Source organism: Pieris brassicae, chromosome 5, assembly GCF_905147105.1.
Source record: "Pieris brassicae chromosome 5, ilPieBrab1.1, whole genome shotgun sequence".
Lineage (NCBI taxonomy): Eukaryota > Metazoa > Arthropoda > Insecta > Lepidoptera > Pieridae > Pieris > Pieris brassicae.
In genome coordinates this window covers 22590872-22616051 of record NC_059669.1, presented here as the reverse complement: position 1 = coordinate 22616051, position 25180 = coordinate 22590872, and the positions used below count along the sequence as shown (strand labels likewise).

The window sequence follows — 25180 nt, the reverse complement described above, 5'->3', positions numbered from 1 at the left end:
AAGTGAAAGTTTTGTTTATAGCTGATTAGGTATGCTATATATAGTATGCAGTAATACTTCAATATTTAGGAGATATTTGTTTATCAAATTTTTACAAATGAATTATAAATAAATGTGCTTTAAGCAACATCAGCAACAATAGAATGATTGATGACACAACTTCAATAAATATTGACGTAAAAGGTGGAAACAATTCTAATTTTTTCGCAACATTTTCTAGTTTTTGAGAAGATTTTTTTACAGAAAAATACTGATATAAATCATAAGAATACTAAAACAAGTAACAATTCTTGATCGAGTCCACATCTCATACAAATGAGATAAACACTTGTTCATACTTAGCAGGACACTCATATCAGATAATCTAACCTAACTTGTAGCATCTTTTTAAATATTTCTTTAGCGTTGCGCCAGTTGTGAATATTTTACAGATTTTATGAATTGAAAGCGTTTCGTCCAATTTTTATAAGCTTACCCAGTAGGTTGTTTTTGAGGTATTCGTTTATAATATATAAAATAACAAAAATTAAACATTACAATATTCCAAAACCATAACTTCGTGACATGAACTATTAATTAACTCAATGACATGTAAGATTCGATAAGTTTGTGACCTCTTCATCTTGGTAGATACAAGAGTCATTAATGTTTCAGTTGACCTTAATAAAATTGTATTGATGTAGATGACGAACTTAATGAACTTTCTATACAGAGTTAAAACGGCATGGTTTATATACAAATACAGATACGGTGAGGAGTGGGGACAAACGCTTGAGGTGGCGATTGAAGCTCAAAAATAAAATTTACCTGCGCATGCACCTTGTTAGTATTGTAAGCATTTCTTAGAATCCGGACACCTTTTACGTTGAAACTTGTATGAGCCGCGATGCCCGCTAGTACAAGCTTCACAAAATATAAGAAATGCTAGGAAAACACCTTCGACCTTTAGTATCCATGATATTTTCAACATAACATTGAGTATCAAAAGACTAATTTGTTAGAGTATGAGAGTTCGAGTGGTAATTTGTGGCACTGGGCCACGTACTTACCATAACAAGGGATCTGTACAATAGCCCATCAATCGGTAGAAACTGGCCGCACAACAGGGTGCTAAACTATTTTCTTGTTTCATAATAAAGTAGTAAGTAAATGTATCATTAATACTCGGACCAATTTTATACATAGTTAAGCTAAGAGGCTAAAATTAACTCTATCCTGCTGTTATAATTATTATTAACTATATATATATTTGATAATATTTGAAAGCATAAAGAGCTGTGTGATACTTGCTTAAAGGAGGCCAATGATAATCGATTGATAGTTGTTAATTTATCCACGTTTTTGGTTGTTTCATCAAAATTACAACAAAGCATCGGCGCCAATACACTACGTGACCAATACATTTAAATAGATTCACTCGAAACTGTTCTTATTAACTGCACCGTCCTAAATAGTTTACGAAATACGTGAGTCGATTAATTAGGCAACACGCTTTAAACGAAACGTAATGAGTTACATTACTGCGTCTTGATATTACCATATAATGCACTGTTTGTCTAATTATGTTTTCAGAGTCGGCTCTACTTTTGGAACGGGCAACACTAACATTGTACGCTGAAGCGCTTATAAAAATGACAATGCAATCCTACATTCGCTCAGCCACAGACAAAGCGAGCAACTTAACTAATTAACGGATAAAAATGAGAAGCGAAAGTGGTCGGAGTCAGCCGGAGCCATACCTTACCGGGCAGAACTGAAAGACGTCCAATTAGAGGGAATGCGTTGATATCGCACTTGGCCAATAAACAGGGGAACGATTTCACAAGTCTTTACCTCAGCTTGGAAAATGTGTAGTGAAAAGTTGTAGTGCACTGCCGAGTATATGTTGTTTCTAAGCGAATCATAAACGCTACCAAATTCAGTAAGTTATTACTGTAAAAATGCCAATGGTACATGACGCCCCTTAGTCAGTGCACGAGATCATTAAAACCACAATCATCAAAAGTAGCAAAATTGTCGACGTCCATCTTGATATGAAATTATAATTAAGACATAAATTTGGTGATATTTTAAAAATTCTCTCGTAAATATTTAAACAGCCTGTGTTTAAGGTGTCCATAAATGGCGGGCCGACAATACTCTGGGAACTCGGCTCATTTAAGAGAAAATATTACTTCGTGCCGGCTAAGTCGCTGAATCGCTTTTAAATGCGACTATTTTCGTCACAAATGTGATACGAAGGAAATGAAAGTATATAATGTATAATATATCATCATAACGAATGAATAAAATGCTTCACACATGTCCCACTGCGTCATTATATGAATATAAATCTAAAATATTTTAAATACATTTACAGGTAAATCGTATACGACATAAAATTCTTCCCCTTGTGTTTAGTCTGTTAATTCCTGAGGCAAAAGCGGAACAAACAAGTAAATAAATACGATAAGAGTTTGAATTCAGTGTGAAAGCATCCTGCTGTCATTTCAGTAGACGTGTGCGTCATCCCAAGCCTTAGTCAAACAGAGGGCAGCAGCGTCGCCAAATATGATATCACCAGGATTATCACTATTTATCTGGCCGTGATAAGAGGATAAATTAACGTGGGCGCCGAGTCTAATACCAACTAACACGCATATTAATGTTACACGGTTTTAATACATTTTCTTCTTCGTTCATATTCTATTATAAATCGTATTTAAGTCATCTAAAAATAAGCTACCTAATAAAATTACCCAACGTCGGGAGAATAAACCGGAGTGACCTTGCGTTCACAACGAAGGCTGCGGGCCGAACGAGGCTTGAACCACAACAAAAAGAAATAAAACACAACCGAGTAAAGACAAGCCACAAAAAATGCAGAACGGCTCTTGTTAAACGCCAGTGCGGTGAGCTGAAGACTATACTCTTCTTGTTGCGTATTATTTTTAAATTAAAAACCTCACGCTGTTTTTGATAGAATGAAAATAAAGCAATAAAACGTTTCTGTCGACACAATAAATTCATGATATATGTATCCGTAGCATATCATTTTTATACTTTGTATAAATCAATAGGTATATATCACAGTAACGCGTTTGTCTGCTTCATCCTATCGAGTTTGTCAATTTTGATATGTTCAAGCGTAGTTCATGTGGAGCCATCGGTATAGGGGCAGATGTTATGCGAATTAGGTTACGCTGATAATACGATATTATAATAACCAGACAGCAATTCATATTTCTGTGTAGCTTATCAATTGTATGGTCTTATTACTCCTAATTACTTTCAAACATATTACTGGTATACGGACTGTAAAATTAACACAATGTTCAATTGATAGCACGTGAGAATGGCTAGGCTAGGGTATATGTATACGATACCATATGATAATTGTGCGTCAATCGATTGATTTATTGGTCGATCATTGAGTGTGCAAATTGAGTGCATTCTGCACTCTACAACTATTGTCGGAGCAATTTGCTCTTAAATATAGTATTATAAACGCAATTATATTCGCATCTGACTAAACGTAATTTCTTGTCAGATAAGACATTGAAAGATATATTTAGTTTAGTTAATATTATAAGAAATAAAATAATATATCATCGCTTTAATAGAGAAGTAGTAAAGTGAATCTTTGTGTCTATTAAGTTAATAAACCTAATGAATACCAGTGATTTGCTCATTTCCTACCGTAGGTTAATTAGCATAAATATCGAGTGTTGAGTTACGGGTTGATATAGTTTATTGTGGTCAGGACTGGTTCAGAACCCACACGGCATGTGGGCGGACTGCCCTCCATGCGATTCGCTGCTCTTCAACCATTTGAAAATAATCCCTTTAAATATTCAACGGGTTATGATAACTTTTTCTCATTTTACAAGGTAAGTTTACTCTTGGACAACGTATTGAGCAACGATCCACATTTAGCCAAAATTCCTTACCAAACATAACATGATATTTACGTAGTAGACCCATTCGAATCGCAATACGGTGTCAATTATCTAATAATTCACTGCAAATGTATGGTATTATTTCACGGATAAACGTCAGAACTGAAAATTATTCTGAACAAGAGGTGGGCGTTTCCTATTTATTATGACGGAACCATCTAGGTTAATATTGGCTGTTATGATATTATTAACTAAATAAAATTGTTTATTAGTAGTACCAGACTCATAAATTTTAGTAAATTTCGTCATCAGACCGTAAATGAATAATTTATATAATGTAGAGCGAACTAATCAAAATAAAATTTTATTCATGTAACTAAAAATAAACAAAGAATAATAATATATAATATAATAAATAATAATATGGATAATAATTTTGATCCTAAAATCACAATTTATTATCTCGACTCGAAGATATTTCATAGCTAGTTGAAAAAGTTATAATGCACACATTAGTATGATGTCGGTAATGTGTCCATATTACCCAGGCAGTATATGAATAGGACGTAAAACAAGTGCCTGCTGAAACTGAGTAAACTTCGAGCTTTTTTGTAAATAATAATAAAACGTACCAGAACTCCTTAAAATCTGTTAAAACTTCTTAACCTGTCAGCGTGTTAACTAAGAATGGGATAAGATAAGTTTTAATTACAACTCAATAGCTTGAATACATAATGAAGTAAGAGTCACACGTTTAAATAAAAATAAATTAAATGGAATTCCATTTAAATTACGAAGTTACGTGACGAGTCTGTAATCGGTACAGTATCTCAGGTAAACAGTAGTCATTAACGAGATTCCCGCTATTAATTATTCGAAAAGATTTTAAATGTCCATTTGCCGAACTGGGAGAAAATCAAAAGTTAACTTCGCTTTTGCCGTTCAGTAACTAACGTACGAAGAATATAAAGAAACTGATTAAAGTTACTAGTCAGTTTGCGCGCCTAAAACGGTAGTGTAGGCACCTCACAAATTTGTTCAGTCAATTAGTTGACCCAATGAAGAGGAGCTTAGTGCATATACTGAGCAGTTACCTACCGAGAACGTAGTAGTTTAATTGGTTTAAAAATTCTCGTTTGGGGACGTCCACATCTTTACGACTAGTTATTAAACCACGCTACGAAAACATTATTTACGTAAGCGATGTGTTATTTTAACATTTACAAACGATTTATTATTTTGTATAAAAGTGTGAAATTGTGACGACAATATGTTACTAAATTTCGAATGGAGACGTTAAAAGTATGTGTACAAATCCACATTCGACCGTGTCACAACACATATCACAAAGGTATTTGTGAAACAACTCCAAATCCCACATGAAGCATATTATAAATCATACGTAACAATGAAATAAATAAATTCAGTTATGACATCGAGCCCTCTTCAATTCATAGAAATTAATTATAATAGTTAATTAACTTCTTTAAATAATGATCTTAGCAGTGTCACCCACAAATGACGTTTAAAATTTTACATTGCGTTTAATGTAATTAACTTGGAAAAGTCCATGATATTATAGACGATACGTGTGGGTGGAAGTCTCCTCGGACGAGATTGGATACCATCCAATTGTGATAATACTATTTATCTTTAAACACACAACACTTATAAGACCTGGGGTCTTCAATGGCTAGAACTAAAGTAGAGACTAATTGTGCCACTCATATTGCATATCCCATTTATATCCTAAGGGAAATGAACAACACAAATAAAAATAGACTTACACAGATTTTACTCTTTATAAATGTAGAGCCCATACCTTTAAACCAATGAATAATTTGATTTTTTTATGATAGCATATTGTTAATTATAAACGAAGTTTGCTGTCGTTATTTTACTTGTCTAGTAGGTATATTGTAATACGTGAATACAGTAACTCGATAAAAGCACAATCGAATGAAAACAGCGATAGTCTGCATTCTTGATAAGGGCAACGTACTTCTGATAAATACTGACTAAGATATCAAATTATAACATGTTTCTCAAAAAGTAAAACCATTCTCGGACATAATATATACGATGTGGCATGGCACATGTATGCCGACCTTCGCATTTATGACATCATGCTACTCATTAGGATCTCAAAATAATATAATAAATCTGTCTTACCAACTCGTTTTATCGTTTTCATTCGTTATCGTAAGATGTTCCGCCACGGAAAATCCAAAGTAAGAGCCTTCCTCACCAAACTTTATCACAGGAATCCTTGGCTCCAAGTTAAAACTACAAACACTGTATAAAATGCACAAAAACAAGGCACTTGTAAAATTTACTTTCAAAGCCATCGTTCAAATTGTATGATTATTGTGTTTTACAATGACTTATAGCAATAATTCACTGTGAACTAGTTATAATTTGGCACATCTCGATTTTCGTATGATTACTTCGAGCCGCCGGGTGAAGAGACCCCCAGCGTAGTTACAGTTCGCCGGTCGAGTACTCACTATTCTGAATTCTGTAATCTGTGTTCTCATTTCCCGCTTAAGATTGTTTACGTCAATGTCAAATTGTCAACTGTCAGTCTTAACGTAGTAAACTTTTAACTAGAACAGTGACATCTAGCGAAATATACGTTAACTATATGTAAAAACGTTACATATTTGAGGTTTTAAATGTGACAGGATACAAATATCAGACGAGGAAATACCTAATTCAGATTTTCGTGCTGAATTCCACTTGCATACTTAGTAACAATTAATCCAAATGAAAATAATCATTTCCCATTTAATGCGATCAGATTGAAATCGAACATAAATTTATGGATCCTTTTTATTTCTCTCGGTATCATATACTTGTACAAGTACCGTTATTATTAAAAATGAAATGTCAACAGCCACTAAATTTATATTGATGAATTTTGGTCTGTGGTTAGTGTTTAATGGGAACATAGTATTCAAAGATTTCTATTCTATTTATTAAAGGTGGTATTATAGTATCATAGAAATGTAAGGGTCGTTAACGATAAATTAAAAATGTTTATAAATTGAAAATATATTTTATTGTACATTTAAATATATTCGAGAACATAAATCATATCAATCAAATGTATCATATAGTTATCGGCAATCCCGCCAGTATTCAGAATCTATTTAGTCTTTTGCTACTCTCTCCAGATGTTACGTCAAAGCATTAATAATTAAAAAACACAAGTCAAATGAAGTAATACTGATTAAGAGAGACAATAAACAGAAAAAATAAGAAGTCAATTATATACTTATTAATGTTGTTAAATCTTGAACTAGAGCCTAGAAAGGTTAAATCTAGGCTCAACGAACTATACATTCCGTTGTCAGGTTCGAGCTAAAGGTGTCCTCTGCTCAGCGGTGCGCCGATTGAAGCGAATACGCGATCGAAACCCTCGAAGACAGAGTTAGACTTCGATCGCGAACTCATTACTAAATCGATTAGTTTGACCGAGCCTATGTCGAGCCGGGTAAGATTTTTTGGTATTGTTATGCGATCAGATTATTATCGTAAGCGTCGCAATACCATTCGGATCCGGAGACCTCTTAGGGGAGGGGGTGGAAAGTGAGCTCGGTCTGAGAGTGAGCGAAGAGCAGGTTGAGCTGCGAGTCCAGACCGACGTTGAAGACTTTCACCAGTTTGGCGACATTTTGGCCCGGATCTTTGCGCACGAGGGCCACTCCTGACACCTTCATGAGGTGGACTTCGGAGTCCGCAGAACCACCCCCGGTCGTAGCCAACTTCACGTGGCAAGTGACATCCACCTGGATGTACTTCTCGACCGCTTTGCCCCTCTGGCCTGGAATATCTACGTATTCGGTCTTCTCCTCGACCTGGGGTAAGTCGGCGCGGAAAACGATCGCTTCGCCCAGCAAAAGTCCCTGAAAAATGTAAGATTATCCCTTAGAAGGCTCCGAGTACGAGATTATAATTGACCGAACAACAAATCAATAAGCAGACGAAAATTCCATGCACCCGTCATACCAAAAATACATTTGGCAAGACTCCAGAGGTGAACTAGTGCGCTTACCCCGTTTCCTGTAATAGTGAATTTCATGTCGGGATGCAGGGCGCGAGTCTCCATTCCCAGCCCCTCGGGATGAGAGTCGGACCAGAAGTAGTTGTCGGGGGCGTTGAGGGAGTCCGGTTTGAAAGTGATGCGTTTTCCGTAGCCCAAGCCGATAGACTGCAAGAGCAGACTGCGCCCGTCGAACAGATGACGACGGGAGTTCGCGGGACGCACCCGGTAGTGGAATCCAGGGACGATTCGAGGGTCCACGTAGGTTCCTGAAACGTAATCATACGTGATTAATAAAAAGTCAAAGCAAATCGTTAATAATATTTGAGGTCACTAATGGGCTTAAGGATATTTACCGATAACTGGGAGTTCGTATCTCTCCAGCCCCACCACACAATATTGGCAAGGGATGTCCTGAACGTCCGCGCCGTTCACAGTAATTCTGCGGGAGGATGATTTGATACCAGGTTTCAGCTCGTATCCCTTTTTCAGTTGTTTGATTCCGATAGCTACGTTGACGATCCTGAACACGATTGCGTTACCGCGCCCCTTCTTCAGCAAAGCCACTCCCGTGACGGGTACCAACTTAGTAGCTCCATCGTTCTCATACCACTCCACTTTGCAGAGGGTATTTATTTTAACTTTCTTTTCGATCGATCCATCCTCAAATATCTTTTGATCCAGCTCCAATTGGTTTTTCTGCGAGGAAAATTATAAAAATTATGCCAGGTTTGATCATTATGAACGTCAAATTCAAGATATGTTCATGAGATCGCCATAGTCTACCTGCTGCTGAACGACTTCGAGAGTTCCTTGTGGCTCGTGGTTTGCGTCATAGATCGTAAATTTGTCTCCCGCTGAGACCGCTTCAATTTCAAAAACGAATCCTTCGGGACGCGAGTCCGTCCAGAAGTAGTTGGTGTTATCATTGAGCGTCGAGTCCAGGGGTTCGAAAGTGAGACGACGAGCGAACCCTCGACCAATGGACTGCAGCGTCAGAGCCTTGCCGTCGAACAAATACCTTGGCTTCACTGATAGGGGCTGAGCATCCAAAGTCTGAAAATGTTCAGTACATGATTTATACACGGAAGTGGAAGGGAGCTCGTGGAATTAAAAAAATCTGAAATTGAGATCTACAAAATTTAAAACTCTATTCCTAATTAAACAATAAATAAAACTATAAAGATTTCTTTTTAATTATCAATTTAATTTTCAAAATGCCCAAAAATCCCATAAACCCCTTTAAAATATGATGCAAGCTTAATGTGAAATGAATGAATGGGTGTTGATGGGAAATGTCAAGAGGGACTCAACAATCAATGGCACGAAGCCCTTATGAATGATACTTATGTTTACCTAGATGCCACACATGCTGTCAGCCAGTCTATATCGACCAGTCGGGTCTCGTTCTGCGCTCGCATCGCCTCACTGGGCGTAGCTCTGAAAAACTGGACGATCCACATACCATCGCCTACATCGACACACAACAAGTGGCAAACGCTTGCTAGCTAACAGTGTTGGTCGTTGGTGATATTTTTATTCTGTAAATTTCAGCAACGGACACTGCAACTGTCTGACCCCGCGACCCTAATCGTCCCCGTTGCTGACCGCTGAAACTAGCTATAGGCCGTTTGTAGGAATTTTGAGAGAAATTGAATAAAACTTTTTATCTCATGTACACATTTGGGAACAATCAAACATCCTATACAGCATCTGACAACATTCATTGTGAGGTTGACATTATATTGCAATACATAGGTGCAAGGTTTACAAACATAACTATGTTTTGCTTATCAATTTACAACGCACACGCAAGCATAGTCTGAGAGATGTCTGAACGTCCTCTTTTTTATAATTAAATAAATCCACAGAACGAATGACCTTATGACAACCTCACTAAGGATATCCATTACACAGCCTAGACGCGATCAAAAGGTACAAAGACTTGCCTTTGCGGCTTGTAATGAACTTCAGCGAAAATTCTTGTTTATTTGTTTTCATTTCTATTTTTCTATTCAGCCTTGTTTTACGCGTCGAATTTTCGGTTTGTTCATTAACATTTTTGTACGATTTGTTTGGATAGAACTCACCATCCTCTAGGTTCTGTAAAAAGCTAATCATACAAAAATGTTCGGGTTTACCGCAAAGGACACCGGGGTTAACGTAAGATTATATTAAATGTGCCTGATTATTGAATAACTTAATAATAGTAAATCTAATAGAACGATATCATGTTGCCAGATAGCCGTTTCATATTCCTCTTAACTCAATTCCTTTTTCTTCTATAGCCGTTCCTTTCGCAGTTCAGTAACGTGAAATTTTGCCCAATGTTAAATGGATCTTCAAAGTTCTTCCCACCGAATAGATCACATACGTGTCAAAAAAGCTTTTTAATTTCGATGTGACCGAGTAAGCAACAATTACGATTTGAGGAATAGTTGTTAATCGCTATTTAAATATGTATTAAGACTAGGAAATGTGGAAGATTGCGATCGCTCTAAACAATTTAAGCGCATGCAATCATCAACACTTCTTCTTTGCAACGATTCCTCAAATTGCCACACAGATGAAGATTGAGAGGATTGAAGAGGATGTCTCGTCTCACCTGCATCGGTCTTATTTTGTATCTGAAGCCCGTTCTAACTCTAGGGTCGATGTAGACCCCGATGACTGGCATTTGGTGAGGAGCAGGCTTGGGCACGCGGTACACGGCGGGGATGTCACCCAGACTGCCGGCGTCCAGAACGGCTTCCTTGTCATAGTCGCTTTCGGTCCAGTACCTCTGACTTGGAATCTCATGTTGGTCCTATAAAATTGCGCAATGAACACGTTGTAGACTTTACGGATCACTGCACCAAACCTACCTGACGATAATCAACTATGCACTCGCAGAAATAACAGTTACATTTGAAGCATGGCGACTCCGTTTTGAGCATAATAGTTTGAATTAATTGCCTACAATAACCGGCCGTCTGGTCGCCCAGAAGCATAACAGAAGACACGACTATTTATTTGTTTCTACGATTTGGCACCGGTTCTTACATCTGCATGCAAAGTTGGCATTTGACACGGACATGAATCAAAGTATGCTTAAAATGTTCTTTGTGATATTATTGTCTAATTTAACTTTATAAATGAAAACGGCGAAATCATTCGATTCGTATTAAATATCCATCTGATTTGATCTTAAATTAACAAATCGACACTTTGGCCAACTTGTAATCAAATTCAAGTATGGTTTCAACCCATCAGTGTAAGTGTTCATTTGGTTTCTATTTAAAGCAATATTAGAAGCTCGGCGCGAGACAATTGATTTGAAAACTCAAGGATGAAACGAGAGCAAAGTCCACCACACGGCTTGATTTATTTTTGCTTCCAGACTATTTTAGGCACATCGTGTCTTATTTGTCAACGACGTCAATAAAATTGGTGTTTATGATATGTTGTTTTAAGATATTGTATAATTCTTACGACGTTGGTCGTTTACAAATAGTTTATATTTATCCTTTTGTGTAACCATTTCACACCAAAGACTACTTAAAATTCGAGATCACATTCAAGTTGTAAGAGCAGGTCAAATGCAGATTTCATTAAAACGAAAACGAAATCCGAAACAGCTCAGGAACCTTGAAGTTTGGGGCGTTACTTAAGAAGGTTAATATTTATAAAAAACCAATCAAAAAGAAACCTCGCTAGAGTGAACGACCTCGTGAATGAGTATCGATGATTCGCAATAAATGTAGTGCTGATAAAAATAATATTACTTAATTCATCTTATCGATGTACTTCGGTCCCGTTATGTACAACGATGATGTGGAGATAAGGGTGTGGCGCACCCATCTTAATTAACCCTTGACACTACCTTGCCTTACTTAGGAGGGGCTGTAAACAAACATTGTAAACAATTTGCAGTATAAAGTCAAATTGTTAGGAGAATTACCAGATGAAGTATAAATTTTCCATTACGAGGGTCAAGATAAACCTGAATTCAATTATTAAAATGAAAAACCAAGTATGTAAGGACTCGATTTAAAAAAGATATATATTCGTAGGACCTACCAACTTGAGAACTGTCTTTGAATGTTTGGAAATATAAAATTTTCAGTATTCTTGTGTTTTTTTTAAAACTTCAGACGTCTAATGTGAAAATTGACAATGTTTAAATATGCATTAGTATTCGAAGTGCAACAAACACGTTCCTTTCCTGTTATTGTTAAAAGCGCAGCCCAGTATTGACGGTAAACCTGAGTTACTTAATATTACACAATAGTACGGCAATTATTCACATCAATGGCTAACCGGCGATGGACAAGTCTTCAATTATTCCTTTCACATCCCTATTTATTCGACATGTATTCTATCTCTCTTTAATATTTAAATTATTTTTTTCAAACTTTAAAGAAAACCTAAACTTACTGGTATTTCCAATTCAGGAAAGTCTTCTACGTCACTCTCATAGTCACTCGGCACTGGGAGCTTATGAGCTCCTTCAGGTTCCTATAAACAAAATATTTTGTTAGGTAAATAGTAGAACAAATTTAATCTACATTAAATAACTCGAAAATTGATTTAAAGTACATACAATAACAGAATATGTTCACAGCACAAGGCCATTACGACCTTAACTTTATATATTGACAACTGCGTCATTTCTGAAAAATTTTGTCCCTAAAAGGAATAGTTTAACCTAGGTTTAAATATGCGCACATAAATTTATAATTATTCATTTCCGTAATTTGCACAAATGTGGTGTTTTTGTGTATAACGGAAGTCTTGGTCTCGTTTTATAAGTAATTAAAATTTACCAAAACTGTCAACAAACCGTACCAATTATAATGTACATATATGTGTATACGGGAGAAAGGAGATATCGCAACAATATGTTATTGCGCCACATTAAAGGCGATCTCAATCTTTAAGCTTATAGAAGTTTTGGATTTCATGTCGCTTACACAATATTGATGCATAATTTTGGAAAAAATCTAAAGTAACATTTTCACTCGTTATTACGTGTTATTCTTTATAGTTTTATTATTATAACCTGAGCTGGAGGTAGGCTTTCCACTAAAGCCGGTTCATCGAGGGTCGTAGAGGTGCCGGCCAGACGGGCGCGAGTGAGGTTCCACAGACGGCGAAGAGCGTAGGGAGTTTCCTCAACTTGTAACTCCATTGCAGGACTTGACAACATCTTGTTTTTTTTTTGTTGATTTACTGTAATACAAAGAATTGTAGGGATTCTTAAGTACAAAGTGAAGTAAATAGAACCTAATTATTGTATTTAAAAAATTCAACAACAATTTATATCAATAATGAAACGTTATTTTATATGTCTTTATATATACAGCAATGCTCTATATTCGCACCGTCAAGGCACGACCTGGAGCAACAAATACAGATGACTGTAGACCGTAACGGCCTACAGGACATGTTAATAAATCATAAAAAAAGATTAAACATATAAAGGCAGCATACAAAACTGAGAGAGGGTCTAGCGAGTAAAAAAAAAATATTACCGATGCAGCCGGAGCGTATCTTGCGAGACGACCATTCATGAACTAGTTTATAGTAATTAAAATACTTATTGTATGTTATAGTAAAAATTTGAGACAGAAAAGGACCCTGGACACAATGGGAGTAATGGAGGGGTAGTAGTAGTGTATTATTAAATAAAAAAATATTCAGGGTATTAAATGGAAAGGAACGATAAAAGTACTTTTGAAGAAAACCCCGGTTCTAATATTTCAGCAAAGTTAAATAGGTCAGTACCGATGCATCTTTTATATTTAGATCGGGGTGACGTCCTTCACGATTATATCCCACGATAAAGAAATTACAAGCAATGGAGATAAAAGCGATAAGATTTGAAAGTATCTTCAAGTGTCACGACTTGATTCATGGATTTTCTTTAAAAGGACTTTTCTCAATTTTAAGGCCTATTTTCTTATCTTTATCATTATCATTCTAAATTAAACTAATCATTTACTTTACTTGCAAGTGATTAGCGTTATTTAATTACCATTCAATAATTTTATAAAATAAAACAAACTTTTTAAAAACGTTTCTACCCTTAAAAGGATTTGTGCAGGTACAACTTATTTCTGTAAATACAATGTAATGTGGGACAGGTAAACAAATACGAAACCAGTTTTTTATAGAAAAAAAAAATGGTCAACTGTATGCAGCTGTTCAAAATACATTTGTGTGCGTGTTAATTATTTCTCTGTATGATTCAGTTATGCAATAATAAAATATTTTTATGAAGGTCGTAAAATTTACCCTTAAGTCTCGGAAAAATACAAAAAATATTCAAAGGTTGATAAGAGTTAAAATAATTGTTAATTATAAATTCCTATACTCGATTGAGTTGTCCTCAAACAATTTCCTTTCCTTCAACATTCACAAGGAAAGTAAATATATAGTCGAAGTTTAAAAAAATAAAATAAAAAACAAGTAAATTATTAAATGTTGACAAACATCTTAATTGTAATCAATTTGCCGCCACAACCTATAACACACTAGAAAGTGATTAGATTAAAAGCTAACTAAGAAGAGAAAGCGGCGCCCACTACAGTTATGTGATGTCGGCCATTTGCTGAGCTCCCGTTAAAGAATCACTGGGTTGTTTCTAGAATATTCTACGGAATGCCATAAGATCAGAATTCCGTTTTCAGTTATTTTCAAACTTTTCATCAAATTATCTTCGACGTTTATTATTACATCCGTAACTTACCAATGGATTTAATTAAACGTAGCTGATTTTAGATATCAGACAGACTTTCCAAGTTGCACAGAAAATTAAATCTGTAATACAAAAGTCACTCCTTAGCACTGTTGAAATTCAGCGAGCGTATTGAAGCGCAACTCGAACACGACTGAGGGTGAATATAACGTCGGAGGTATTTTAACTTCACTAATCAGTCCTCCCCATGCACTAGTCAAGAGTGAGAGGGATGAGGCTATAGGAAAGAATGAGATGTGGATATTACCACGCGCTGAACGCGTGCTCTGGCCAGCCAAACATACACAGAAACGCACACTTAGGTAAATGTACATACACATATGTTCGTGCTATTGATAGGATTCAAAACGGTCGACGTCACAGACTGGCCTCCTTTCAGAGCGAAGTTCAGGTAAGGATGTTCCAAACGCACGGTTCATTTGTTAGATTCTTAGATATTTCACTGCAGGATAACGACAACATCGGTTGGAAAGGTTCCTACTTTTCCCAAGCTAAGGTAATCTCCCACGCCAGAGAATCAATAGATAACAATAAAAATTGATTACTATACACATTTTTAATAAGACAATTTGTAAAAAGCTTAAAATAAAGTGACTCGCAAATAAACGCAAAATTACGAAATCATAGTGATGTTTTAAATCGCTTTTTGCCAAGTAACGTACTAGAGTTAGCACATACACTTGTGACATAAAATAATTAATCCAACTAAAAGCCTGATAAAATTTGTTGATTCAGTTGTTAAATTGGACTTTAGTTGTTTTAAAACAATCCTGTCTTCCATCCTTCAATAAAACGATTATATATATCATGTTACAAAAACGCAACCAAGAAACACATATGATAGACAGACATGTGTACATACATACACAGATAAAATAAATGTGATGAAGCAATATAATAATAAAAGAAACCAGACACAACCAAAACGTTTAAGATACGTGAAACAATCTTGAGTTTCCGCATTATTGGGCTTCTCTCTGGATCATGATAAGACAGCTTTATCGTCAAATTGTGAATCTCATTATATTACTCTGAAGGCGCTTGATAATTTACTATTTGCGTAGTTATCTAATATTAATGACGAGTATAGGCCATAAAAAATAACTAAAAAAGGATTTATATTTTTAATAATATAATATAAAAACTCTGTGGTGCTACAGCCGAGAAGGCCTGAGGTGTCTGTTTCGTGATAACTTGTTTTTTTCTTTGTAATAAGTGATCAGCCTTGTGTCTGGACCCTGTCGACTTGGGTCTATAATTGGAATAACCTTAAATTAATTATTTCTTCCGTTTAATTTGTTCTAAGAATTAAATTTCATAAGCCATTTAACACTAGCATTATTTCGTTTCTTATCAGCTCATTAAAATAACATATTAACTAAATTGAAGAGTTGAAGCGTTGACGCGTTCATTCATCGAATACTTATTATTCTTATTCTTATGTCACTTGAAACGGGCATTATGATTCTTAGAAGACCATGTTTTATAAACTAACTGACTGCCCATCCGCAGAACATGAACGACTGCTTACGATGTGTTGAACTTTGAACTAGTATATTATTGTTACAAACGTTTTTAACCTACTTAGATTACACTTGGTGAAATTTTATACAAACGATCCCTATATATTTATATCTATTTCATTGAGAATGTCTGTTACATGAAGAACAAACAGTTGCTGGGTTCGAATCAACCATTTCGCTTTGAAAAATTCTGATAAAAGACTTGAATTTGTTCGTCTATTAACTTTAAACGCCATTACTTAATTAGTTTGTTACTTACATATTTCTATCAGTTAAGATTGTGTAGAATTTTACCTGCTTATACATTAACACTCCTACTCGCGATAGTTCTAGACTTCATTCTCTATTATATGTGTCTCGAATCTGCGTGCATTGCGTCACGTAATGAAGCGCTAAATACCGAATTGAATCAGAGCTGATAATAGCGTTTTAACTTACTTGACAAATAATTCAGTTATCGTTTGGCTAGTAGTAATTGCCTTCAGTCACGCTTCTGCCCTCGTGTTCTCTCATTTTTAAGTTTCCTTGAGGCGTAAGTAACGCGTGACAAATAACTTAATTGAATGATTTTAGTACCAGAGAGCCGTAAAATACGTCAGAGACAGTTCGGTGTGGTCGTCCCTTGTCTAGTAATAAATAAGGGTCAGGATTGTATTTCTATAAATATCTCAATATATTATGTAATACATGAACAATAAACCGTAGCGGTTACGGTTAATGAAACATTAGTTTCCACTGAGTAATCTTTTTTTTAATTTATAAAGCAATATAATAATTTCTCATGGATATTGTTAGACTTATTTGCAATCCCTAATTATCCAAAAGCTAAAGGATTTCGATATTATTTTCGTCTTCTCAGTATTTACCACCTCACCACCCTTATATCTTTTTGCGTTTCTTCTATGAGATGATAGACCCTAGGCCCACCTGGGAGGCAAGCAACATTTTGTAAATAAGAAATTAAATCTTTTAGTAAAATTCCTGACTTGTCACGAGAAATGTTTTTATTATATAAATGGAAATAAATCTGTTAGTTGCAATAAAAAAATCTGAAAAGTTTTTTTTATAGAATCTAGACTTCAATCAATATGAATTTAATCTCAATATTTTAGTCTTATTTTATTTGAAAAATACATTTTATATATCCGTATGTATACTCGTTGCGACAACAATTTTATTATTATTAAACTTTTATGGTTCATCGTTTATCAATACGCGTGTCCATTAATATTATATTAATGGCACGCGCAAAATAATATTTCTCGGCATTATTGCTTACTTTCTATTGAAATAAGATTCAACTTTCTTTCAATATGAATTGAAAGACAACGAGCAAAAGCAAACTTTTAATTTTACGTAAAATCACTGGCAACGTTTCTCTTTGTGAATTATTTCTATATTAGTGGATCATAAATCATAAATCACTGTACCCTCCGAGGAATTCAATTAAGAAAACAATTCGCTCATAGGAAATACTCAAACGTCTAAACGGCTTCATTCGTCCACAGGACTTTACTCCATCACCTGTGGCATGTGATATTTTCTTTACGTCAATGACCCACTAGTTACGCCTTATCGAGCAGCACTTACTGGCTTCAACCAGATGAAAGCAAAAATCGCTCAAGTCTACTTTACTATCACGAGTGCGGGTCAAAGTTTAATACTGTCGTGGAAATTATCCATAAATTATATCGGCTCGTGGCACGTGAAGAGCTTTCTTAGCTGAACCGAACCACGGAGCGGGTTTAAGTATTCAGGTTAGGTGACGTTAAGTATTCGGGAGCAGGTTTTATGCTGACCGCATTACAGTTCTTAATTGCTTCATGTTAAATTTTTGGCGAAATAAAATTAAACAACAACTAAATTAACATTGTTTATTTAAATAAATAATTTCCTCATGACTGAAATTTACGTTTAGCATTATTGTTAATTTTCCTTAAACGATAACCGTCTGCGTATAGACGAAGCGAATAAAATGGATGAACTTGGACGATTACGCTTCTCTTATGGAAAACGGATCGTTAAAATGTTGGCTAATAGTCGTGAAAGCGGACAAGAGACAGGTTCCTCTATCTCTCCATGAACGCTCTACACGTCCCAGACGAATATTTCCTGTAAAATTCCCAAAGACTGCAATTGTGCATCGCTCTCGGCCGTTAGGTCGACGGTCACGTGCTTGGCCGCCTGCAATATTTTCATACAGGACACGTTTTCCGGGGCTAACTTCTGATACAGCTGAGCGTAGAGGGATTTGGCGCATTCGAAATTGAACATTAACGGGTCCAAAATGTCCGCCAGGTCCGTTCGCTCGAGAAGGCAGCAGGCGTGGGCTAACGTCACGCAGAGCTGGAACAAAAACATCATCTCCTAAAGATGCTCATCCCGGATCTCTTCGGTTCGAATAAACGGCCGTGCCGCACCTGTTCAATCAAATGGTCCTTGTGCTTATACTCGGAGAAATCGTCGACGTTGGCAGCGCTCTGCATGGCCTCCATTATGCCCCTCCAGACGAGGCAGAAATGCACGTCGAAGTGCGCACGCGTCCGAGGCGCCCGCAGCGCGACCGCCGCGTTTATCCGCACTTTCAGGTTTTTGCACTCTTGCGAGAGCGAGCAGAGGACGGAGAATACTTGACTCTGAAATTAACATGAAGAGGAAACGGAAAATGCATCGTACGACGAATGAGGCGCTTCGTTTACTTCAAAATGTCAATCAATAATTTTGCTGTCTCACCATCCCCCATACTGAGGACGTACTTCGGTACTGAGTAGTTCGGGACAATTACCTGCCACCCGTTGAAACTAGTGAACAGGGTATTGTTTTTCATAGCGTTCCCTATGGCGTAGCAAGCGTTCCAGCGGACTTTCATGTTGCTGACCCTGCTCGCACACTCCACCAACTTGGATACGGCGACCTCGCAGAGGGGCTTCATCCGAGAGCGCTTCGAAAGGTTGTCCTCTCGAATCAGCCGCAGCATGTTTCCGAGGGCTCGGGTGGCATTCATTTTTACCTGGCAGACGAAGAAGAATGATAACTCAAACGCGAGACAAAAAATCGACTCTATCGAGAGGCGAGATATCCACCTTATCGTTATCGTCGGCGCACTGCACGCTGACCTCCAGCAGGCGCAGTAATAGGTCATCGTCTATTCGCTCCAGTTCCGGGTCATCCCTGTACGAGAGAACCGGACGTATTAAAACTGGATCGAGCTGTAATCGTGAACACCTTGTATACTAAAAGAAACGTTCGGTTGGGTCCCGGGCCAGGGGGCAAACTTCGGCATCTCGAATCGCATCAATGTTCCATATCGACCGGCTGAAGTGTACCAAACACCGAAACGCGGCCGAATGTCGCCGATCCATTGATTGGTTGACGCAGGACGATCGAGTAAAACGACTTTTAAAAATTTCCACTGACGGAAAGGTCGAGTTTCGTCTCAATGGTGTCAAATTCCGCAATCGGCGAGCGAGTGCTCGCTCGATTCACGCGTCCACCGAGTGATGACGTCCGACTTCGTCGATGGGAGCATTTAGAGACATTATCACCCCGGTCTCGCGTGGAGTGCGTAATTTAATCGTATTTGTAAACATTTGGCCAGACATTTAATCAAAACTAAATATTCCGAACGCAATACGCAATGGTGTCGAGGAATGAGGAAGTTTTGCCGAAATGAGTTTTAAAATAAAATAATGTTAAATTGAAGATTTCGTTCGCATAATCGTGAAGGTCTCACATGTTAAGCACGAGGGCGTCGCTGAGATTCGCGAGAGCCCAGGCGGCCTTGGTCCTGACGACGAGAGCGGTCTCCGTCAAGGCCCTGAGGATATTCTCGCCGCAATCGCTGACGAAGCACACGTCCTGCAAGTGATCGGTTACGTAACTATAAGGAGCCAGTCCGCGAATTGAAAGTAAAATAAAAAAAAAAAATTTCTTAACAGCATCTAGAACTTAAAAAAGGGCACAATTTTGGTTTAAATGTAAAAATGTGATATAAAAGGTTTCTGAAATTTAAAATATTTTGCCTTTAATATATAATTTAGATACTTGAAACAGTAACGGATCGGACGAGTATCGTGAAGTGACGGAAGTTACCTCTCTGAGCGAGCGGTACATGACGGCCATGGCGAGCGCCCTGACGGCGGCCGCTCTGACGCTCGGCTCTTCGTCGCTGCACGAACCCACTAAGAGGGCACAACACACCAATCGAGTTCGGCGCTGGAACATCCAGATTACTCTTACGCATCGCTTATAACTACGTCAAACAAACAGATACGTATTTGGGTAAGAGGAGTGTTGGCCGAGTGGCCGTAGTTTTAGTCCAGGATAAAAAAGTTCGATTTGCATTAGAAACTCACGGGCAGTTCCCTAAAACACTGTTCCCCAATATTGGCGATGCAGTCGCACACGACGACTTTGGCGGACGAACTCTGATGGGCCTGCAGCACGGCGCACAGCGGAGACGAAAGCTTTTCCCACATGGACACGCGCCGGGCCAACGGAGGCAGGTCGTCTACTCTCGTATACTCTGAAAAAACAAAGCACTTGAACCACGCGATGGCTACTGAGGATTATTCGCCGTTAACAACGGACCATACCTAATTTCTGCAAGGAATCCCCGATTATACTGATGAGCCTCGCGGTTTGGAAGACCACATCTTGGTGTTCGTGTTGCAAGAGTTCGTGTAAAGTGTCCGTCACGAAATCTATTCGGGGCTTCAGCAGAAATGGTAGGTGGTGGAAGGCCATCGCCGACAGCACTTGCAGAGACTCTAACAGAACTGGTATGGGTGATGGATTGCAGCTCTATAATTATAATGAGGAATGTTGAAATCGTCTTTTCAAGTCTAAAATTCCTAAAATTTAGGAAAAGTCAAAGTCAAAAATTATTTATTCATTCATACAATATACACTTGTGAACGTCAAAAAAAAATACAAATTAAATGCTTCTAATTTTACATTTACTGCCAGTTCCCAAATCAAGGGCGTAGAACGGAACAGAAATGGCAATAAACTCTCCGGCACTCTTTTAAATCGCCAATTTTTTTTTTGTATTACATAACGTCTGTAAGGAGCTGCAACCATTGCACCATGTTCCACGTGACATCTTAAGTAATAAATAATAACAAAATAAATTAAAAACAAAGATTTGTCTCAGATTGCCAAAGATCCTCTATCAGCAGGAGGCATGGTGAAATAGGAGCACGCACTTACATTCTCTAATACTAATATCACCGCATACACGAATTCAACTACGACCAGTCACCACAAGTAGCACCGTTCACGAGTATTACGCATGGCCAGCCATCAGCCCCCTCGCCATATTTTAGGGAGAGGGACAACCTGACGCATGAAAGATACAAGAAAAAAAATGACATTCTACAAATAATGAGATGTGAAGATGTACATATACATTAGTGTATCGATTGCGTGAGAGCCGATGGGGAGATGACAATTTGTTCTACTCACAGTTTTGTCTAATCCTCTGAACTCCCATCCTATATTCTTAAAGCAAATATCCAAAATCCAAAAGTCAAAATAAGTCTCTGTCGTGACGAACTCCTTGTAGGCGTCTTTTTGTAAGTCCTCTTCAGGGAGCGGTTCATCGTCAGAATAGCCCTCTTCGAAGTCGTCACATTCGTTGGAAGCTTTATTCTCTTTGTCCGACGAGACCGGTCTCGGTCTTGCGTCTTTTTGTATAACCTTAAGTACTTCGTCAATTTTAGGATCGACCGACAGAATGCAGCCCATCGTTATGAGAGCCCCGACCTGCAATGTCACCTCTGAAAAAATAAACATTTTAAGTAATGCAATGTGTCGTGTGTAACGTTTTAATAATTAATTAAAAAAGCGAAATTACCCTTATGGACTAGAAACTTCCTGGTGCAGCCGACCAACTCGGTAATCAGGCCGTCCTGCATCTTATGGTAAGGCGTGGCCTGGACCAAAGCGGCGCAGCACTTTAACGCCACCAGCAAAACGACCTGACTTCGTTCACATTTCAGTATACAGGCTAGAATCTTATGCATGCGCACGACTAAGTAGCCGAGGGATACTGAAAATGGTATAAATGATGAATTTGATTTTTTGCTGAAAGGAAAACTTGCTTTTAGTTATTTGAAGAAATTTATTGAATCCACATTGCCCTATTGGAAACACACGGAGGACTTCTTACCTGACTTCCGCCTGACCCAAATACATCTTAGACCCTGACAACAGGGCCAGTACGACACCGAGAGTACTGGCTCTGCTACTGGCCACGGGGTCCGTGACGACACTATACGCCAGGCTCCTTTTCGAGCTCTCTTCCCCGAGCCAGTTGTCATCGTAGGGCGAGTTAGGTAGCAGAGCAAACCAGTAGCCGAACATTTCTCGTTTATCCTTTATCTGCGGATACGATTTCAGGAATATATTTCATTCCGAGTTATTATATCGCAATTGAAAAACCTGGCGACTCTTTGGAACACGATATTAATCATTTTAAAGATGCTCACCTTGAACAATACCAGGAATAAATTGGAAGCACTCTGCCGTACCCTAGACTTTAACGCGACTAACTTAGCCTCCCTACCGTTCTCCACGTCTGACACATCAGAATCACTGGTCAAAGTCCAACAGGGCCGTGCTTTCTGAGAATCTAGATAGTTTTTGCTCGCCGGTTTGTAAGCTGAACTATTTTCAAAATTATCTATGTCTTTCGACAAGCTTTTGTCAGACACTGGTATTTCTTTCTTCAAGCCCTCTATGGCATTGTTCCTATGCTTTCGAACTTTTTGTTTCTAAAAAAAATTTCAAAAATGAAGACCGGGATACATCACTTTTCTAAAATAATAGATCTCTTTTTTTATACGAATTTATTGCAAGATAAGATGTGAAAATTTTATGTATGTAACATACAATTTTCACATCTTGTTAGCTATGAATTGCCTACATTTGATTTAACATAGAACAAGTAAGAACTGTCACTTAAAATTACCTGACAAATTCAAGCACTTTGGATCACTGGCTTTATTTTTTAAGATGGTTTGTAGTGATTACCTCATATTAATAAAAAATCAGGACTAAATTCACCATTTCTCTAAATAAAGATTACCTTGCCTCCCCTAACACCGACTGACTTGACTGGAGTAGCTGCAATGGTTTGTTGAGCAGGCATTATTTTTTCTGGCCTACTGTTCTGTTGTATAAGACCATACAGAATATAATACTGACTGATCCCCATCAACTCTTGTAAGGGAATGTCTTCTCCTTGATTGTTAAAATACACATGAGACAGCACTCTTAATGCTGAAATTACTACCTAAAACGAGCAACTATTTTTTAAATATATATAGACAGGCTATTGAGTAACATATTCATTTCAGTATGTAATTTTTACATATATGCTTTGTATGATTTTTTATTTATTTACTCACCTTGCAATATAAAAATTCATCTTCATTATTCACAAAGCCTTTCATTAAATATTTTATAATGATTAAAGAAATGTTTTGTTTTATATCTATGGTTATTTCACATTCATTTTTTTCATCAATAATTGGCAATAAACATATGATGCATTTTAATACTAACAGTGATATTTGTAGTGAATTTTGAGAAGTCAAATAAAATCTATTTTCAACATCAATATATTGGATAAGTAACCCTTTTTGTCCAATTAGTTCATGAATAAACTAAAAAAAATCAGTATGTTAATAAATATTTCCAATAGTTAATTCACTTAATTTGTATGTGTAATATTACAAAATGTAAACTCTGTAGAACACTTTTTACATTCCCATAAGGTAAATCAGAACTTTCATAAGACAAATGAAGTTGTAATTTGATTATAACATAATTTTATAACAATAATACCTTTTGTCCAATATGTACATGAGAATGTAAAATACATTGCATATTGTGTAGGATATCTGGTAATATCAAGTCCGGGCCTGTTTTAATACAGTCTATATGCCAAGAAAGCACTTGCGACAAATATTCATTACTTAAAGGTATTATTTGCTTGGTTACAATATTGGTCATTAAGTGTGATGCTTTTGCAGCTAAAGCTTCTTCAGCTGGTTTGATGTATAAACATATCATTGTAAGTAAATTTGCAGCATCCTGAAATATACATTAGCATGTTATTCAAAATAACTATACTAAAGGAAAAATATCTGCCTCATATAATTCAATTTATGTCTTTCTTTTTTACAGGAAAGGAATGTTCTTAAAACATTCATATTATACATATAAGGTTCCTTTTTTATGAAAATTGCAAGGAATTTTTTTAGAACATTTACTTACATTTATTCTAACACAGAGTTGTGTTTTGTATAGCTTTGCATTAAGCTCATCAATTAGGGAATTAATCATTCCTGCATTATGACTTTTGTCAGGTAATATATTGCAAAGTTTTGCTGAAACTGAAGAAAACTCTTCAAACTTGCTTTGATTCATTTTTGGTAATGAGATGGGATGAGAGAGATGCTCTTTTAGTTCAGAATGCACTTAGAAGCAATAATAAACTTAAAGTGTTACTTAAACGTAATTCTTGTTTGTATTTATATTAGGGAAACTGAAAAATATTAAGTAAAATGTACATTATTATCACTTTACGTCAATAACTTACATACTACATAGACTAACTATCTATAGTCTGTATTTTTAAATGTAGTACTTGATTCACAGGCTACGAATTAAAATTATAAGATTGGTATCTAGTTCCAGATAAAAAAGATCACTCTTACAAATTGCATTTTATTAATTACCGGTAAATCTAGCCCGATAATACATGTATCAGTCAGAATTTCAAAATAATTTTAATAATATTGCTTTTTTATCTATTACTAACGAAAAATGTTACTATATGTTATCGCTATTTCTCTTGAGAGCCCAAAAAATAAACTTAAATTAAGTCCCTTTATTAGGTAGTGAAAGTACTATTATTCATTAAAAAAAATCTTACAGTTTTGACTCTTTTTAACTAACTATTTATTTCTATTGAGTGTTGACATGA

At 36.7% G+C, this 25180-nt stretch overlaps 3 protein-coding genes across 6 annotated transcripts in view; all 3 read right to left on the bottom strand.

The window, feature by feature from the left end:
• The window catches only part of LOC123709576 (integrin alpha-PS1), a 36102-nt gene extending 29729 nt beyond the window's left edge, over positions 1–6373 (bottom strand). For both annotated transcript variants that reach the window (XM_045660993.1, XM_045660994.1), the window contains exon 1: positions 6051–6373. In XM_045660993.1, the coding sequence (XP_045516949.1) occupies positions 6051–6226 (176 nt within the window). In that variant the 5' untranslated portion in view covers positions 6227–6373. The remainder of the gene's footprint in view (positions 1–6050) is intronic.
• Positions 6374–6922: 549 nt separating this feature from the next.
• Positions 6923–16825, bottom strand: LOC123709272. Of its 3 annotated transcripts, none has more exons than XM_045660458.1 (8): positions 16624–16825; positions 12965–13134; positions 12340–12420; positions 10529–10729; positions 8710–8979; positions 8280–8622; positions 7936–8192; positions 6923–7786 (listed from the first exon to the last, which is right to left on the bottom strand). In XM_045660458.1, the coding sequence occupies exons 2-8, from the start codon at positions 13109–13111 to the stop codon at positions 7451–7453; spliced, it is 1635 nt and encodes a 544-aa protein (XP_045516414.1). In that variant the 5' UTR covers positions 13112–13134; positions 16624–16825; the 3' UTR covers positions 6923–7450. The 3 variants fall into 3 exon arrangements, with proteins under 3 accessions (XP_045516414.1, XP_045516413.1, XP_045516415.1); XM_045660457.1 differs by lacking the exon at positions 16624–16825 and adding an exon at positions 14654–14802; XM_045660459.1 differs by lacking the exons at positions 12340–12420; positions 12965–13134; positions 16624–16825 and adding an exon at positions 10788–11124.
• A 1220-nt stretch (positions 16826–18045) lies between these two features.
• Positions 18046–24780, bottom strand: LOC123710450 (HEAT repeat-containing protein 6). The gene is made up of 16 exons (XM_045662329.1): positions 24469–24780; positions 24037–24285; positions 23598–23855; positions 23276–23482; positions 22677–22961; positions 22358–22569; positions 22043–22272; positions 21652–21965; positions 20781–20988; positions 20541–20710; positions 20278–20400; positions 19919–20043; positions 19269–19356; positions 18971–19195; positions 18606–18821; positions 18046–18531 (listed from the first exon to the last, which is right to left on the bottom strand). The coding sequence occupies exons 1-16, from the start codon at positions 24619–24621 to the stop codon at positions 18274–18276; spliced, it is 3321 nt and encodes a 1106-aa protein (XP_045518285.1). The 5' UTR covers positions 24622–24780; the 3' UTR covers positions 18046–18273.
• Between the last annotated feature and the right edge of the window lie 400 nt (positions 24781–25180).

Excerpts from the sequence above, each read along its gene's own strand:
- LOC123709272 (XM_045660458.1), bottom strand. The coding sequence starts at position 13,111 with ATGTTGTCAAGTCCTGCAATGGAGTTACAAGTTGAGGAAACTCCCTAC. Across the intron at positions 12,421-12,964 it reads AAAGCCTACCTCCAGCTCAG|GAACCTGAAGGAGCTCATAA; the intron begins GTTATAATAATA and ends TTTTGTTTATAG. Across the intron at positions 8,193-8,279 it reads ATACGAACTCCCAGTTATCG|GAACCTACGTGGACCCTCGA; the intron begins GTAAATATCCTT and ends ATTACGTTTCAG.
- LOC123710450 (XM_045662329.1), bottom strand. The coding sequence starts at position 24,621 with ATGAATCAAAGCAAGTTTGAAGAGTTTTCTTCAGTTTCAGCAAAACTT. Across the intron at positions 22,962-23,275 it reads TCGGTGTTAGGGGAGGCAAG|AAACAAAAAGTTCGAAAGCA; the intron begins GTAATCTTTATT and ends AATTTTTTTTAG. Across the intron at positions 21,966-22,042 it reads GAAGTTTCTAGTCCATAAGG|AGGTGACATTGCAGGTCGGG; the intron begins GTAATTTCGCTT and ends TTATTTTTTCAG.